We start from the raw sequence: 20,256 nt of genomic DNA on the forward strand, positions 1-20,256 counted from the left end.
GAGAGCAAAATATGACTCTCATTATCAGCATTTTCTTTTCAAAGAAAATCAACAAATTATTAAAAGAGGAGCTAAGAGTCAGAGTTAAAAAATTTTGCCAATAAAATATCGTCTCTAGTTAAAAAAAATTTTTTCACAAGGGTTGACTAAAATGAAAACTATCCAGAAGACATAAACAGGGGGTGCTTTGCTATTGTATTCACTTGATTCAAATACCAATATACAACTTTGGTGGGTTCAGTCATATATTTATCATCTTACTCATTCTAAAATATAAACAGAAAGGATTTTTTTCCCCAGACAGGTAAAATCTTATTTTGTCCATTACTGAATGAAAGTACAAAGGATTTACAGCTTGAATCAGAAGGTAAGTAAACAATCTGTTCAGTGGAGCAGAATTAAGTATCGAGGCACAGACAGAAAGCCAATACTGTATAAATGGGATTGTGAAGTATTGGAAGCCACAGACATCTGCATGTGACTCTTTAACTAATATTACTCATGAATCATTTTGAATAGTTTGTCATTAACTCTATGAGACTCTCTCTAGTTTATTTTTTGTATTAGGCATGATAAATGCATTTTAGAAAATCTGATTATGAAATATTAAGCTCGTAACCATCAATGAGAACTATAAACTCATTTCAAAAAACATTTCATTGTTTTCCCACATTTCTCACCCTTATTCAATTAATACTTACTGACAAAGGCTTCCTCATCCACCGGCAGACGTAATGACATGCAGAGGTAGGTATCAGACTATGAAAGGAAACAAAATAAAATTAAATAAAATGTTTTGCTAGTTAGGAATGCTAGTTAGAAACTGACTTTTGAATTTAGAATGCCAAAAGATTTAAGGCTAAGGAATTTTATACTTCATTTAAACTCTTCATTTTATAGATGGGAAAATTGAGGCTCCCCAAAATGTGAAATTCATCACTGGCAGAGATGGGAGTAAAATGATGGCCTCCTAAAAAAAAAATTAAGCTCTTTTTGCAAAAGATTTAATAGTATTTTATCTCTTCCCATCCCACTCCCCAGCAATTACATGCTGAGACAAATTTTTTTAGCATTTATTTTTACAAAATTTTGAGTTTCAAATTTTCTCCTCTCTTCCTGTGCCTCTGCCTTCCAAAAATGGTAGTCAATGTGATATAGGTTATATATGTGCTAATATATAAAACATATTTCCATGTTAGTCACAGTTATGAAAGAAGAAATAGATCAAAAGGGGAAAACACAAAAAAGGATAAGGTAAGTAAAAAAAAAAGTAGGTATTGATTTACATTCAGAGTCTACCAGTGTTTTATTTGGATATGAATAGCATTTTCCTTAGTGAGTCCTTTGTCTTTGTCTTGGATCATTGTGTTGCTAAGAAGAGCCGAGTCATTCAGAACTGATCATCACACAATATTGCTGGCACTGTGTACAATATTTTCCTGGTTCTGCTCATTTCATTTTGCATCAATTCATAACGAATCTTTCCAGGATTTTCTGAAATCTGCTTATTCATCATTTCTCATTGCATAACAGTTCTTCATTACATTCATATGCTACAACTTGTTTAGCCATACCCCAATTGATAGATATCCCCTCAATTTCCAATATTTTGCATCATGAAAATGGCATTTATAAATATTTCCACAGAGGCAGGTCCTTTCCCCTTTTTATGATTTCTTTGGGACATTAATGTAGCAATAGTATTCATGCTCTCCAGAAAGGTGGAAACAGTTCACATCTCTACTAGCAGTGTATTACTGTATGAATTTTCTCACGTGCTCTCCAACCTTTATCACTTTCCATTTTTATCATATTGACTTCTCTGAGAAGAGTGAGATGATACATCAGAGGTTTTTTAAATTTTCATTTCTCTAATAAATAGTGATTTAGAGCATTTTTCATACTTTAGATAGCTTTAGTTTTATCTCAAAACTGCGTATTCACATCTTTTGACCATTTATTAACTGGGCAATTGCTAGTATTTTTATAAATTAGACTCGGTTCTTTATATATTTGAGAAGTGAGGCCTTTATCAGAGATACTTGTTATAAAGATTGTTTCCCAGCTTTCTGCTTGCCTTCTAATCTTGGTTGAATTGGTTTTGTTTGTACAAAAGCTCTTTATTTTAATATAATCAAAATTATCTATTTTATATTCTGTGATGTTCTCTATTTTCTCTATTTTTGGTTTGATCATGAATTCTTCTGACAGATCTGACAGGTAGACAAATCTGTATACTTCTGATCTGTTTATGGTATCACTCTTTATGTCTAAATCATGAGCCTATTTTGACCTTGATATATATATAGTGTGAGATACTGATCTATATCTAGTTTGTGTTCTATTGTTTTCTAGTTTTTCCAGCAATTTTTGTCAAATAGTGAGCTCTTTTCCCAAAGACTGGGATTTTTCACTTTATCAAAGACTAGGTTACTATGGTCATTGTCTTGTGTTTCTAAGCTATTCTACTGAATCATCACTGTATTTCTTAGCCAATTCCAGATAGTTTTGATTAAGGTTCTATTATATTGCTTGAGATCTGGTATTGGTAGGCCAACTTTGCATTTTCTCCTCGAAATTTCCTTGATATTCTTGACTTTTGTTCTTCCAAATGAATTTTGTTGTTATGTCTTCTAGTTCTATGAAATAATTTTTTGGTAGTTTGACTTATATGGCACTAAATATATAAATTAGTTGAGGCAGAATTGTCATTTTTATTATGTTGGCAAGACTTATCTATGTACAACTGATATTTTTCCAGTTGTTTAGATTTGACTTTATTTGTTTAAAGTATTTTTTAAAATTGTATTTATGTAGTTTCTAAGTTCATATTGACAAGTAGACTAATTTTTTTATTGTTTAGCTATTGTAAATGGAATTTTTCTCTCTTGCTGCTGGACTTGTTGGTCACATTAAGAAATGCTAATGATTTATATGGGTTTATCTTATATCTGTACCTTTTCTAAAGTTAATTATTTCAAGTAATTTTTAGTTGATTCTCTGGATTCTCTAGTTATATCATCATATTATCTGGAAAGAGGGATAGTATTGTTTCCTCATTATCTATTCAAATTCTTTTAATTTCTTTTTCTTTTCTCATTGCTACAGCGAACATATATAGTACTATATTGAATAATACCGATAACAGTGGGCATCCTTGCTTCATTCCTGATCTTAATGAGAAGGCTTCTAGCATATACCCATTACAGACAATACTTGCTGATGGTTTTAGATAGATATTGTTTATCATTTTAAGGATTGTTCTTTTTGTTCCTATGCCCTCTATTTTTTTTTAATAGAAAAGGGTTCTATGTTTTATCAAAAGAATTTTCAATATCTCTTAATTTTTGTTGGCTTAGTTATTTATATTAGCAATTACACTGATATTTTTTTCTAATACTGAACCAGTCCCACATTTCTGGGATAAATCCTACTTAACATAATGTATAATCCTTGTGAAAAATTGCTTTAATCACCTTGTTAGAATTTTGTTCAAATTAATTGCATCAAGATTCATTAGGAAAATTTGTCTAGTTTTCTTTCTTCATTTTAGCTCTTCTTGGTTTAGATATCAGCACCATAATTGTGTCAGAAAAGGAATTTGGCTTTGCCTATTTTTCCAAGCAATTATATAGTACCAATAAATAATTTTTCTTTAAAGGTTTGATAGAATTCATTTTTGTCCTCATCTGACCCTGGAGGTTTTTTCTGAGGAAGCTCGTTAAAAGCTTTATCAATTTCTTTTTTCTAGGATGGGGTCATTTAAATATTTTATTTCTTGATCTGTTAATCTACATAATTTACATTTTCATAAATATTGATCAATTTTACTCAGATTGTCAGTTTTAGTGACATCTGATCAGACAAATTATTTCCTAATGATTGTTTTATTTTTTCTTCTTTGGTGATGATTGCTCTCCTTAATTAGCCTTTGTACTTTCTTTACTATTTGGCTAGTTCTAATTTTTAAGCAATTGCATTCTTTTTCCAAATTCTTGATTTTTTTCATAATTCTCTTACATATCTGTCATATTTTTCCCAAATTTTCTTCTACCTCTTTTATATGATTTTAAAATTCCTTTTTGAGCTCTTACATGAGTTTTTTCCTGGGCTTGAGACCACTTCCTATTTTTCTTTGGGGTTTTGCCCATAGTTGATTTATCATTGTTGTCCTCTTCTGAGTTGTGTCTTGATCTTTCATATAATCATCACAACGTTCTATGATCACATTTTTATTTTTTTGTTTTTGGCTCATCTGTTGGGCGCTTTTTCTTTTATTTTAAATTTCAACTCTGTTTTTGGCATGAAAGAGGCACTATCTCAAGCTTCTTGTGCCAAGGCTACAAGCACTAGCTATTTACCTGGTGCTGCCCTGAATTCCACAAGGAACCCTCATATTGAGTGCAGTATATAATCCCTTTATAAGAAGCAAGTAAGGTATTGTCTTCATTTAATATTTTAAGAGATAGGTTAAAAAATTGTTACTTGTTCATGTTCATAAAGGATATCAAAAGCATCTTTTCCTTTTCTCAAATAACAAATTCAATACAAATGTCATATTATACTTACCCATTTTTATAATTCAAGTTTATAATTATATATATATCCATAAGTTTTAATAATTTTATACTTCATGATAAAAATTCATAAGCATGGAATCAAATTGTGACATGTATTTGGACTGCCTTTTGATTTCCTAATTCCTAACTGGTTATTCTCTCAAAGCATCACTGGAAGCACATTTTTATTTTCTTTTGAACTAGTGGAATGAATCCTTTCATTCAATATTTGATCTAAAACAAATATTTTTATAAAATAAAAAACACAGGTTACAGAACCTGACAATATGTTTCACACAGGAGGCATATAAAAACTGTCATAAAAGGGTACTCTGTCAGAGATGTTTGAATTGTTCCTTGAGATTCCTTTTATTGCTTTCTCATATTTTTCTCACAATCTTGCTTCTGCTATCTCCTGAATTCAGGGTATTCATTCTAGCCTGTGAACCTCAAGTCACACTATTATCTCCATTAATGGAAGGATTCTTTTTTATGACTCACTCTCTTAACTGATGGGTTTTCATATGACTCCTGCTTGTTTTTCTCTATTTTAAATGCTACAAATACAACTTTCTCTGAGCTTTTCTGTTGCCAGCCTCCCTACTCCTTTACCTATCTTGATCTCCCTTATACCTTTATTATTTATCACTACCTTCTCTTTAAACACTAAGATGTTCCCCTTCCCCTTTCTCCCTGATTAATTCTTTTATGAAGGCAAAGTAGGCCATTTTTTATCTCATTTCTTACCTAGACTTGGTAATGGTGTTGCCTCAGAATAACTAAGATCTAGAAAAAACCTTAGCTTAAAAAAAGATCAGGTTCTATTGCATCCTGAGCCATTGCCAGTCTTTCTGACCTATCTCTTGCCACTGGACTCAGAAAACTCTGAAGGAGAGAATGGGGCTGATGATTCTACAGAGTTCTGCCTCATTTAAATCTAATTTACTTGCAAGTCAAGGCACTACCTTCCTAAAATCATGGATGTTTTTCAAGAATGAAGAACAAACAACAATATTTGGCATAATAATCATTCTTTTCCACCCATACTACTCTAAACTATGAATGTAGGCCAACTGATTAGATGCTACCTGAATATAATGTGTGCTATAATTCAATTTAATTTGCTACTATTTAAACGATATTCTTTCCTTGCCCCTCTCTTTGTTTATCTATGTTTGTCATTCTGTTCTGATACTTCAGATGGCATAGAGGTTACTGTAGGCTCACAAGACGTATGTCGAGAGAAAGCAAAACCTAGCAGAGTGTTACAAATTGAAAGACCTTCAAGTGGAGACTCAGCAATGGACTATGTGTGTCTATCATCTGATATCCAGTCTAAGGCAATTTCAAAGAACCTCATCAGTTTATGGTTGGCTATTAGTTGATGTTTTTTTTTTCAGCCACAATACATCATTACCTTTTCTATTAATTCATGAAAATTGGATCTGCATTGATTAGGTGAGAGGAGTGCCCATACTGCTGAAATTACATCTTTTAAAGTATTAAAGGAAATATTTTCAATTACTTTTATTAAATATTATGTCAGTTTTTATACAGATCAGAAAATAAGAAAGGAAACCATGAACTGTAAAATGGAATGAGTATTGCCTTCTCTAATACATCTCAAATGAGTATGGAAGAAATTTTATTTTTTATATGTTAAAAAAAATCAAATATCACCAACAAAACCCAACAGTTAGAGTTACAAAGAGGAATTCCATTTAAAGTAACTACTGATTGTATAAAATATTTAGGAATCTATCTGCTAAGGGAAAATCAGAAACTTTATAAGCAAAACTACAAAACACTTTCCACACAAATTAAGTCTGATCTAACCAACTGGAAAAATATTAAATGCTCTTGGATTGGGCGAGCAAAATAATAAAGATGACAATACTACCTAAACTAATCTATTTATTTAGAGCTATAACAGACTCCCAAAAAACTATTTTGATGACCTAGAAAAAATAACAACAAAGTTCATATGGAAAAACAAAAGGTCAAGAATTTCAAGGGAATTAATAAAAAAAAAATCAAATGAAGGTGGCCTAGCTGTACCAGATATAAAATTATATTATAAAGCAGCAGTTACTAACCATCTGGTATTGGCTAAAAAATAGACTAGTTGATCAATGGAATAGGTTAGGTTCAAAGAACAAAACAGCCAATAACTTTAATAATCTAGTGTTTGACAAACCCAAAGACCCCAGTTTTTGGGATAAGAATGCATTATTTGACAAAAATTGCTGGGAAAATTGGAAATTAGTATGGCAGAAACTAGGCATTGACCCACACTTAACACTGTATACCAAAATAAGGTCAAAATGGGTTCATGACCTAGGCATAAAGAATGAGATTATAAATAAATTGGAAGAGCATAGGATAGTTTACCTCTCAGACCTGTGGAAGAGGGAGGAATTTATGACCAAAGAAGAACTAGAGATCACTATTGACCACAAAATAGAAAATTTTGATTATATCAAATTGAAAAGTTTTTTCAACAAACAAACAAATGCAGACAAGATTAGAAGGGACACAAAAAACTGGGAAAACATTTTTACAGTCAAAAGGTTCTGATAAAGGCCTCATTTCCAAAATATATAGAGAATTGACTCTAATTTATAAGAAATCAAACCATTCTCCAATTGATAAATGATCAAAGGATATGAACAGACAATTCTCAGAAGAAGAAATTGAAATTATTTATAGACATATGAAAATATGCTCCAAATCATTATTAATCAGAGAAATGCAAATTAAGACAATTCTGAGATACCACTACACACCTGTCAGATTGGCTAGAATGACAGGGAAAGATAATACGGAATGTTGGAGGGGATGTGGGAAAACAGGGACATTGATACATTGTTGGTGGAATTGTGAACACATCCGGCCATTCTGGAGAGCAATTTGGAACTATGCTCAAAAAGTTATCAAACTGAACATACCCTTTGCTCCAGCAGTGTTACTACTGGGCTTATACCCCAAAGAGATACTAAAGAAGGGAAAGGGAGCTGTATGTGCCAAAATGTTTGTAGCAGCCCTGTTTGTAGTGGCTAGAAGCTGGAAAATGAATGGATGCCCATCAATTGGAGAATGATTGAGTAAATTTTGGTATATGAATGTTATGGAATATTATTGTTCTGTAAGGAATGACCAGCAGGATGAATACAGAGAGGATTGGCAAGACTTACATGAACTGATGCTAAGTGAAATGAGCAGAACCAGTAGATCATTATATACCTCAACAATGACACTGTTTGAGGATGTATTCTGATGGAAGTGGATCTCTTTGATAAAGAGAGGTAATTCAGTTTCAATTGATTAAGGATGGACAGAAGCAGCTACAACCAAAGAAAGAACACTGGGGAATGAATATAACCTGCTTGGTTCTTTGTTTTTCTTCCTGGGTTATTTATACCTTCTGAATCCAATTCTCCCTGTACACAAAGAAAACTGTTCGGTTCCGCACACATATATTGTATGTAGGATATATTGTAACCTATTTAACATGTAAAGGACTGCTTGACATCTGGGGGAGGGGATGGAGGGAGAGAGGGGAAAAATCGGAACAGAAGTGAGTGCAAGGAATAATGCTGTAAAAAATTACCCTGGCATGGGTTCTGTCAATAAAAAGTTATTTAATAAAAAAAAAATCAAGATAAAAGTAACCTTGCTGTTTTAGTTTTTAAAAGACATTATAAAATTAATGACTTTCAACAAAAGCAATAAAAGAAGCATATGCAATAAAAATATGATGAACAAACTTTGCCCTAACCGTTAGCTTTTGTCAAGGTAGAATAAAAATAATTTAAAATAAAGAAAAATAATACTACTCTTATGTGTTCTCTCTCAGAATTATCTGAAGTTCCATCAATGCTGTCCCAGAAATACAGTTTGAAGAGGAAAAGCTTAGATAGATAATTTTCTAAGACTACACCTGGAGTCAATGAAGTATGTAGATGGATATTGTACTGTACTTTAAAATTACTTATTGACTTCCGGTTAAGATGGCAGAGAGGAGGCACACAGCTGCATAAGCTCCACGCTTTCTCTCACTATCCATTTCATTACAAGCCTCTGAATTAATGCTTGACTGAAAAAAACCCACAAATAGTTACCAAGAGAAGCCATCCTTGAGATTCGCCAAGAAAGGTCTGTCTTTACTGGAGGGCTGGGACGGTTTTAGATCGGGCGCAGGCGGCGGGCAGCGGCAGTGAGAGCACGGGAGCAGACTGGAGAGGGGGTGGGGAGTGATCGCAGCCGTCTCTGCGGGGAGAGCTTTGCTACAGGTTTGGATACTTTGCTCCGGCAGCAAGTCAGCAGCCCAGCAGAGAAGCTAAAAACACCGGGGCTGAAGAATACAACCCCAAACAGCTGGAGTCTCTCGGGACCTGGCCACCCCCCCTTTTCCCCCCCCACAGTGACTCAGCACGCTTTGGGATCTCAGAGCGCAGGCGCAGCACAGTCGGGCTAGTGCCTCACTGCTGCCCCCTGCAGTCTGTAGAGGAAGCTCAGTAACAACACCCAGCCCATCCCCCAAAGAAAGACTCCAGTTTTTTCTGTTTTTCTTTGGTAGTTTGTCTCTGATTATTAGACAGAATGAGCAAGAAACTGAAGAGGACTTTAACCCTTGACAGCTTCTATACAGACAGAGAGCAGACTCTAAATCCTGAGGAGACTAAAAACAGACAGTCTCCAGGTGAATCCCCAAAGGAGGAGATCATCTGTTCCTCAGAACAGATGAACCTCATAGAAGTGATTAAAAAGGCTCTCACAAGGGAGCTAGAAGAAAAATGGGGAAAGCAGAGTGAGGCTTGGCAAAAGGAGAGGGAAGCTTGGGAAAAGGAGAGGGAGGCTTGGGAAAAGGAGAGAGAGGCTTGGCAAAAGAGCCTGGAGAAGTCAGTTAAAAAGAGAGTGGATAAAGAAGTAAAATCCTTGAAAAATAGGATTAGTGAACTGGAAACAGAAAATAGCTCTCTAAAAAACAAAATTGGCGAAATGGAAAAAAATTCCACAGAACAAAAGAACTCAATGGGACAATTAGAAAAAGACTTTAAAAAAGTGAGTGAAGAAAATACTTTACTGAAAATCAGAATTGAACAATTGGAATTGAATGACTCGAGGAGACAAGAAGAATCAGTCAAGCAAATCCAAAAAAATCAAACAATTGAGAAAAATGTGAAATACCTTCTGGGGAAGACAATAGACCTGGAAAACAGATCCAGAAGAGACAATCTGAGAATCATTGGACTCCCAGAAAAACATGATGAAAAAAAGAGCCTGGACACTATTTTCCAGGAAATTATCAAAGAGAACTGCCCAGAAGTCATAGGAACAGAGGAAAAAATAAACATTGAAAGGATTCATCGATCACCCACTGAAAGGGATCCTAAAATCAAAACACCAAGGAATATAGTGGCCAAATGCCAGAACCCTCAGACGAAGGAAAAAATATTGCAAGCGGCTAGAAAAACCCAATTCAAGTATCAAGGAGCCACAATAAGGATCACCTAGGATCTGGCAGCATCCACATTAAAGGATCGAAGGGCCTGGAATATGATATTCCGAAAGGCTAAGGAACTTGGTATGCAACCAAAAATAACCTACCCAGCGAGAATGAGCATCTTTTTCCAGGGAAGAAGATGGACATTCAACGAAGTAAGCGAATTTCACCTATTTTTGGTGAAAAAGCCAGAACTTAACAAAAAGTTTGATCTACAAATATAGAACTCAAGAGAAATCTAAAAAGGTAAAGATTAATCTTGGGAACTATATTTCTGATATAAAGATGTATAAAGAATACATGTATACCTGTTCTAGAAACTGATGTGGAAAGGACATTGTACCAGAAAAAGGGTAAAGTGGGGGTACTACATCTCATGAAGAGGCATAGGAAACCTATTATATCTGAGAGAAAGAATGGAGGGGGAAGAATATAGTGGGTATCTTACTGCCTTCAGAATTGGCTTTAAGTGAAAAATCTTAAGACATATTCAATCTATGGTGAAACTTCTCCCACCTCATTGAAAAGTGAGAAGGGAAAAGTGAAAAGGGAAGGAATAAGCTAAGCAGAAGGGAATACGGAAACTGGGAGGGAAAGGGGTAAGATAGGGGGAGGAACTCTAAGGCGGGGGGAGGGATACTAAGAAGGGAAGGCTGTGAGAAGCAAGTGGTGCTCACAAGCTTAATACTGGGAAGAGAGGTAAAGGGGAAAGAAGGGGAAAAAGCATAAACCGGGGTTAACAAGATGGCAAGTAATACAGAATTGGTCATTCTAACCATAAATGTGAACGGGGTAAACTCCCCCATAAAGAGGAAGCGGTTAGCAGAATGGATTAAAAGCCAGAATCCTACAATATGTTGTTTACAGGAAACACACCTGAAGTGGGGAGATACATGCAGGTTAAAGGTAAAAGGTTGGAGCAAAATCTACTATGCTTCAGGTGAAGTCAAAAAAGCAGGGGTAGCCATCCTGATCTCAGATCAAGCTAAAGCAAAAATTGATCTAATTAAAAGAGACAAGGAAGGGCACTATATCTTGCTAAAGGGTAGCATGGATAATGAAGCACTATCTATATTAAACATATATGCACCAAGTGGGGTAGCATCTAAATTCTTAAAAGAGAAATTAAGAGAGCTGCAAGAAGAAATAGACAGTAAAACTATAATAGTGGGAGATCTTAACCTTGCACTCTCAGAATTAGATAAATCAAACCACAAAATAAATAAGAAAGAAGCCAAAGAGGTAAATAGAATACTAGAAAAGTTAGATATGATAGATCTCTGGAGAAAATGTAATGGGGACAGAAAGGAGTACATTTTCTTTTCAGCAGTTCATGGAACCTATACAAAAATTGACCATATACTAGGACATAAAAACCTCAAACTCAAATGCAGTAAGGCAGAAATAGTAAACGCATCCTTTTCAGACCACAATGCAATGAAAATTACATTCAACAAAAAGCCAGGGGGGAGTAGACCAAAAAATAATTGGAAACTAAATAATCTCATACTAAAGAATGATTGGGTGAAACAGCAAATCATAGACATAATTAATAATTTCACTCAAGAAAACGATAATAATGAGACATCATACCAAAATGTATGGGATGCAGCCAAAGCGGTAATAAGGGGAAATTTCATATCTCTAGAGGCCTCTTTGTATAAAATAGAGAAAGAGAAGGTCAATGAATTGGGCTTGCAACTAAAAATGCTAGAAAAGGAACAAATTAAAAACCCCCAGTCAAACACTAAACTTGAAATTCTAAAAATAAAAGGAGAGATCAATAAAATTGAAAGTAAAAAACCTATTGAATTAATTAATAAAACTAAGAGTTGGTTCTATAAAAAAACCAACAAAATAGACAAACCCTTAGTAAATCTGATTAAAAAAAGGAAAGAGGAAAATCAAATTGTTAGTCTTAAAAATGAAAAGGGAGAACTCGCCACTAATGAAGAGGAAATCAGAGTAATAATTAGGAGTTACTTTGCCCAACTTTATGCCAATAAATTCGACAACTTAAATGAGATAGAAAAATACCTTCAAAAATATAGCTTGCCCAAACTAACAGAGGAAGAAGTAAATATCCTAAACAGTCCCATCTCAGAAAAAGAAATAGAACAAACTATCAATCAACTCCCTAAGAAAAAATCCCCAGGACCAGATGGATTTACATGTGAGTTCTACCAAACATTTAAAGAACAATTAACTCCAATGCTAAATAAGCTATTTGAAAAAATAGGGATTGAAGGAGTCCTACCAAACTCCTTTTATGACACAGACATGGTACTGATACCTAAACCAGGTAGGCTGAAAACAAAGAAAGAAAATTATAGACCAATCTCCCTAATGAATATTGATGCTAAAATCTTAAATAAAATATTAGCAAAAAGATTACAGAAAATCATCCCCAGGATAATACATTATGATCAAGTAGGATTTATACCAGGAATGCAGGGCTGGTTCAATATTAGGAAAACTATTAGCATAATTGACTATATCAATAACCAAACAAACAAAAACCATATGATCATCTCAATAGATGCAGAAAAAGCATTTGATAAAATCCAACACCCATTCCTAATAAAAACACTTGAGAGCATAGGAATAAATGGACTTTTCCTTAAAATAGTCAGAAGCATATATTTAAAACCATCAGTAAGCATCATATGCAATGGGGAAAAACTGGAACCTTTCCCAGTAAGATCTGGAGTGAAGCAAGGTTGCCCACTATCACCATTATTATTTAATATCATATTAGAAACACTAGCCTCGGCAATAAGAGTCGAGAAAGATATGAAAGGAATTAGAGTAGGCAATGAGGAAACCAAACTATCACTCTTTGCAGATGATATGATGGTATACCTAGAGAACCCCAGAGATTCTACTAAAAAGCTATTAGAAATAATTCATAATTTTAGCAAAGTAGCTGGCTACAAAATAAATCCCCATAAATCCTCAGCATTTTTATACATCACCAACAAAACCCAACAGCAAGAGATACAAAGAGAAATTCCATTCAGAATAACTGTTGATACCATAAAATATTTGGGAATCTATCTACCAAAGGAAAGTCAGGAATTATATGAGCAAAATTATAAAAAAAGTCTCCACACAAATAAAGTCAGACTTAAATAATTGGAAAAATATTAAGTGCTCTTGGATCGGCCGAGCGAACATAATAAAGATGACAATACTCCCTAAACTAATCTATTTATTTAGTGCTATACCAATCAGACTTCCAAGAAAATATTTTAATGATCTAGAAAAAATAACAACAAAATTCATATGGAACAATAAAAAGTCGAGAATCTCAAGGGAATTAATGAAAAAAAAATCAAATGAAGGTGGCCTAGCTGTACCTGATCTAAAATTATATTATAAAGCAGCAGTCACCAAAACCATTTGGTATTGGCTAAGAAATAGATTAGTGGATCAGTGGAAAAGGTTAGGTTCACAAGACAGAATAGTCAACTATAGCAATCTAGTGTTTGACAAACCCAAAGACCCTAACTTCTGGGATAAGAATTCATTATTTGATAAAAACTGCTGGGATAATTGGAAATTAGTATGGCAGAAATTAGGCATGGACCCACACTTAACACCATATACCAAGATAAGATCAAAATGGGTCCATGACCTAGGCATAAAGAACGAGATTATAAATAAATTAGAGGAACATAGAATAGTTTATCTCTCAGACTTGTGGAGGAGAAAGAAATTTGTGACCAAAGATGAACTAGAGACCAATACTGATCACAAAATAGAAAATTTTGACTACTTCAAATTAAAAAGCCTTTGTACAAACAAAACTAATGCAAACAAGATTAGAAGGGAAGCAACAAACTGGGAAAACATCTTCACAGTTAAAGGTTCTGATAAAGGCCTCAATTTCCAAAATATATAGAGAACTGACTCAAATTTATAAGAAATCAAGCCATTCTCCAATTGATAAATGGTCAAAGGATATGAACAGACAATTTTCAGAGGACGAAATTGAAACTATTACCACTCATATGAAAGAGTGTTCCAAATCATTATTGATCAGAGAAATGCAAATTAAGACAACTCTGAGATACCACTACACACCTGTCAGATTGGCTAAGATGACAGGAAAAAATAATGATGAATGTTGGAGGGGATGCGGGAAAACTGGGACACTAATGCATTGTTGGTGGAGTTGTGAACGAATCCAACCATTCTGGAGAGCAATCTGGAATTATGCCCAAAAAGTTATCAAATTGTGCATACCCATTGACCCAGCAGTGTTTCTATTGGGCTTATATCCCAAAGAAATACTAAAGAAGGGAAAGGGACCTGTATGTGCCAAAATGTTTGTAGCAGCCCTATTTGTAGTGGCTAGAAACTGGAAAATGAATGGATGCCCATCAATTGGAGAATGGCTGGGTAAATTGTGGTATATGAATGTTATGGAATATTATTGTTCTGTAAGAAATGACCAGCAGGATGAATACAGAGAGGACTGGCGAGACTTACATGAACTGATGCTGAGTGAAATGAGCAGAACCAGGAGATCATTATACACTTCGACAACGATATTGTATGAGGACATATTTTGATGGAAGTGGATTTCTTTGACAAAGAGACCTGAGTTTCAATTGATAAATGACGGACAGAAGCAGCTACACCCAAAGAAAGAACACTGGGAAACGGATGTGAACTATTTGCATTTTTGTTTTTCTTCCCGGGTTATTTATACCTTCTGAATCCAATTCTCCCTGTGCAACAAGAGAACTGTTCGGTTCTGCAAACATATATTGTATCTAGGATATACTGCAACATATCCAACATATATAGGACTGCTTGCCATTTAGGGGAGGGGGTGGAGGGAGGGAGGGGAAAAATCGGAACAGAAATGAGTGCAAGGGATAATGTTGTAAAAAAAATTACCCTGATATGGATTCTGTCAATATAAAGTAATTATTAAATAAAAATTAAAAAAAAAGAAATAAAATTACTTATTCCAACAACATCATCACCATCTTCCCCTCAATCTTCTCATTTTACATTTATGACTAGCACATTTCACATTGTTTTCCCATAAGTTTTTCATTAAAATTGCATTAATTCATTCAATCCAGATTAATAAGTATCAAATATTTGGGGTGAACTTAACTTTCATTTCCATTTATTTCTGAATCTTGAATTTTTTGGCTGGATCAAAACTTTACTTCTTACTACATAATAATATATTGTTCATCATCCTGGAAAAGACATTTCTATAATTCAACCCAAGCTACCAATAGTAGACAGCTAAATTTTTTCATATATCATCATCATGAATTCTTGCACATTCCTTCTTTGGGAGGAACTCTATATCTTTATTCACTGCCAGGGGACAGTCTGTAAAATACTGTAGCTTCAAACTGCTAACATAAGGACCCAATATAAAAAAGAGAAATAGTATTAATCTGCATAGACACATCTGTAGAGACCTCTCTTACAGGGCTGAGTCCTAGAATAGCAGCCAAATTTGAGTCAAGAGAGATATAATATTGCTGATGCTTCTGTCCTAGTGTTATTGGAGGCTAGCCAGGAAAAGCACATTTTCTACCAAAAATTCATAGTATTAGCAATAGAAAAATGTACTTATTACCCCAAAAATGATTGTGATATTCTGTCATTTCTGTTTTTGATAATAAGAGTTCTTATGAAGAATTTAAATATAGTAACAAGACCTTAAATACTGAATAAAAACTTAAAACATTTTGGCTTATTGAACTCAATTCAACAAAGTTTTTATTAAGTTCCTACAATGAATAACTTGTGATTCAAAGATAACAGATCCTGTCCTCAAAGAGCTTGTCTCTTTTGGCAAAATAGAGATACAATAGCTTTTATTTTCTGCAAAAATGTATTATCTTCTTGTTTCTATCAATATTGCTCAAACAAAACCACTCTCTGTTACTATATATATTCCCAAACTCCAAATGGGGTCACAAAGAGTTGGACAGAACTGAAAACAACTGAGCAACAGCAACAAAAACTCCCCCATCCATCTTCTGTACAGTTTTTTGCTGTCTAGACCAGAGACCTGGAACATAGCCTGGAAATCTTTCAACAATTTCACCTCCAGAATTCCTATGTTCTTCCCCCTTTCTCTTACCTTGCCTATATTTCAGGCAGGCAGGCGCACCTGCTTTGCTGCACTTTGCTCCCTACCCCCTTATCATCTTGTCATCAGAAGCCTTATAATCATTTCATTCTCCTTTCTATTTCTGGAATTATAATGAAAACAATATTACCATTGTTCCTGGAAAAAATTTGTCAACTTCTTTCTCTTGTAGATCCCCTCACTGTCTTTATAACTTTTTAAACCAAAATATTCCATTGTGACCTATTCTCCTGTGTGTGCTCTCTTTCATTAGCAAGTAAGTTTTGTGAAGGGAGGAATCTATTTGCTTTTGTTTTTGTATCCTCAGTCCTTAGTACAGTATTTTCCACAGAATAAGTGCATAATAAATGCGTTTTCACTCATTCATTTGTCCAACATATTTAAAAACAACTCCCTCAAAACCACTTTTTGATTCAAATAATCAGTGGTATAGAGGTCCATATTGAAGCATTGTGTTTAATGACTATTTGGCCTTCACAGACACTTGGATGTGGAAGCTTGCATAATCTCTTGAAATATTTTTCCAAGTATACCCTCAAATGGGATTAGACCCCAAGAAACATACAAATAGGCAGCATATCTGAAAATGCAGGAATAGACTTGTCTTGCTTATTTGACAGGTAATGGGAAGTGTGTGTGTGTGTAATTTTATAGATCTTTGGAAAGTTTCCACGAATTCCTCTTTTTTAGATGAACAGAATTATTGAGATTGTCCTACCCCTGAGACTCAATAATTTTTTTCTCTATGGAATTCCTTGGAAAGTAGTTATTTTGGGGCACAGTAATCCAACCAATATTATAATTACATTTGGAAAGTATAAGTCAATAGATTGCCTAGGAATCTATCTTTGTAATTCTGTAATTCCCCAAACCAAAATTTTCTTCTTTGGCCACCAATCACCTCTAAGATGTTTCCCTAACTAGAATATTAGCTTTCTGAGGGTAGAAAGATTCATTTTATATTTGTATCCCTAGGACTTAATACCATGTAAGGAACATCTGAAGTGCTAGAGTAATGTATTTTAATCAAATTCTATACTGTATTTAAATTAAGGCAGTGATTACAAATGATTTTGAGGAATTCATTTTTGACAACAAAAAAATTCAGATTTTTCCTTCTCTCCCATTCTTCATCTCCATGATAGAATTATACTATAAGTATCCACTGAGAAAATAAGAATGGCAAAAAATGCTATGGATAAAGCAGTATTTCTAGGTCATATAAATTTATATTTCATTAATTACATTAAAATATACATTCAAAAAATAAAATATATATACCAAATATATTATTTATCTAATCTACAGAAACTTTTTTTTTCCTTTAAATTTTAGAAATGGAAGATACATATTTCCCAGAGGTACATCACTAACACGTTGGGAACTAAGTTCTAAGGGAAAACTTCAGAGTTCTTATTTATATATAATAATATTTTGAGTCCAAAGCTTCTGGAATTAAGCAAACCCTACAAAGCTTAGAGTATTAACAGCTGTGCTAAGTGGAAAATTATCAGACTTCCTTAGAGTTACAAATGTTCAATTTGGCAAGAATTGTAAACTTATTTAGAAATGATCTTCAAGTATTTGTCCAAGGTCTCCTTATAATCGAAGCACCTAGATAACACATTCAAACCACCATTTATCAAAATGATTCCAATAAGCAGAATTTATTGTAGCTATTTACCCATCACAGACTCATGCATTATAGAACAGCTGGTGTTTGTAAACCAAAATTTATCAATAACTTTTATGATGCAAAAAAAGATATAGCAATTGAGGATAAAAGTAAGTAAATAATTCTGATTTGCATAGTCAGCTTGATAAGCATCCCTTTGTTCATGTCTAAAATTTTTGTTCTAGATCTGTGAATATATCAATTTAGAATTAACCAGAGCATGCCTCTTTCACCCATACTTTAAACATAAGTATAACAATAACCAAAAAACTCTGAGACTTAATTGATGTGGATGTTCCATTTAACAATACAACAACCAATGTTGATCCATCCTGCGTAAGTCCTCCTACAAGGTAATGAATGTGGAGAACAGCGGCTCAATGTATTGAGAATCTTCCTTGATTTCTCTGGATATTATGAAGATACAATGGAGAATACAGATTGTTCAGAATTTTCCTTCACTTTAATCAAATGATCATTCCATTATCTTATTCAATTATAAATTATTTTGATGTATGAACTCTATCAGTTGTCTAGCTAAATTTATATCCTAATTTGAACAACAAATATTGTTTTCATTTTCTTGGTTTTTTCTATATGGATTTTAAGACCACTCTTTTGAGTAGTTATACTATATCACAAAAAAGAATGCATCAAGTTATTCTATATTTTGCCACTGATGTCTTCTGGTCCCCACTGCTTTCTCACTAAATTTCTGTCATTATTTCTTTCCACTTCTAAATTTCCTTCCCAATCACTTCTTATCTCAGTCTTTTACTTTGCCTACCTTCATCAGTCAAGATATCATAGCCCAGAGAAGATATCTAGGAGAATATTTTCAAGTGATTCTGTCATGACTTCTAATCCTTCAGACACTTTCAAGAAATGCCCAATTCATATCCATAGTGGAATATGATGACATTGCAGAAAATACAGAATAACACCACACTATGTAAATTGTGGTTATAGATCTTATCCAATAGGTTATTCATTGTTCAAAATTTTAATACAAACAGCAATATCTAAGGGACCTCATTACTGACAGGCAATCCCCAACTTAGATCCTATGATGGATTTCTATCACAACAGATGAGGCAGACAAAACTATGGTATGCATACATCTCACTTGATATTAATGATGAGAAGGTGAACAAGGTTTTTACCTCAGTTTTGTCACATAAAATAGAGTTGGACCAGATATGCTTAAAGATCCCTTCTAGATTTAAACTGAAAATCTAATGATGTTATGAATAAATGATAAATGAAAGAAATATTATATTCCCTATTTCTTTAAGTCAGTTGTATGATGGTAAAGAAGTGTTCAACTATGGAATATAGATTGAAAAAGCATGTCTATTTCCTACTAATATACTCATTAAGGATATCTTCACTGTGTGTGTAATAAATTTTTACAATTCTAATAAAATTTTATATAGATATGAAAGTAGGTCATTTTCAACTCTTTTGGAGGATCTCTGGCATCTTCCTATTCTTTGGACACTTTTTTAATCCAATCTCATAACACCTTCACAGTTTTGCTACCACCAGTATGAATTACTCTGTGCATTTGGTATAATCAATAACTGCTTCTTTGTTCTTATCCTATTTACTACCATTTCTGCCTCCTATAATAGCACATCTTTTACTGTGATATTCAAATTAATATGAAGTATCTCTATTGCTCTTGATAGTAAGAATAGTTTATTACAAAAATCTTTTTAAATTGTTCTATGGGAGACTTCATTTACTTGGGTCTGTCACCAAGCTTTTCTTAAACTGGTTTTATTCCATCCTGCTTCTATCTACTTTATGAAGCAATGCTACTCAGCCCTGTTTGTAGTGACTAGAAACTGGAAAATGAATGGATGCCCATCAATTGGAGAATGGCTGGGTAAATTGTGGTATATGAATGTTATGGAATATTATTGCTGTGTAAGGAATGACCAGCAGGATGAATACAGAGAGGCTTGGAGAGACCTACATGGACTGATGCTAAGTGAGATGAGAAGAACCAGGAGATCATTATACACTTCGACAACGATATTGTATGAGGATGTATTCTGATGGAAGTGGATTTCTCTGACAAAGAGACTTAACTGAGTTTCATTGGATAAATGATGGACAGAAACAGCTACACCCAAAGAAGGAATACTGGGAAATGAATGTGAACTATTTGCATTTTTGATTTTCTTCCTGAGTTATTTTTACCTTCTGAATCCAATTCTCCCTGTACAGCGGGAGAACTGTTCGGTTCTGCAAATATGTATTGTATCTAGGATATACTGCAACATATTTAACATATATAGGACTGCTTGCCATCTTGGGGGGGGAGGAGGGAGGGAGGGGAAAAAACGAAACATAAGTGATTGCAAGGGATAATGTT

At 33.9% G+C, this 20,256-nt stretch overlaps 1 protein-coding gene across 8 annotated transcripts in view; it reads right to left on the reverse strand.

Annotated features, from left to right (window-relative positions):
* Window positions 1-20,256, reverse strand: part of PAM (peptidylglycine alpha-amidating monooxygenase) — a 355,927-nt gene that overhangs the window by 192,849 nt on the left and 142,822 nt on the right. For all 8 annotated transcript variants that reach the window (XM_051995235.1, XM_051995226.1, XM_051995250.1 and 5 more), the window contains one exon: window positions 702-759. In XM_051995235.1, coding sequence (XP_051851195.1) covers window positions 702-759 — 58 coding nt within the window. The remainder of the gene's footprint in view (window positions 1-701; window positions 760-20,256) is intronic.

Source organism: Antechinus flavipes, chromosome 1, assembly GCF_016432865.1.
Source record: "Antechinus flavipes isolate AdamAnt ecotype Samford, QLD, Australia chromosome 1, AdamAnt_v2, whole genome shotgun sequence".
NCBI lineage: Eukaryota > Metazoa > Chordata > Mammalia > Dasyuromorphia > Dasyuridae > Antechinus > Antechinus flavipes.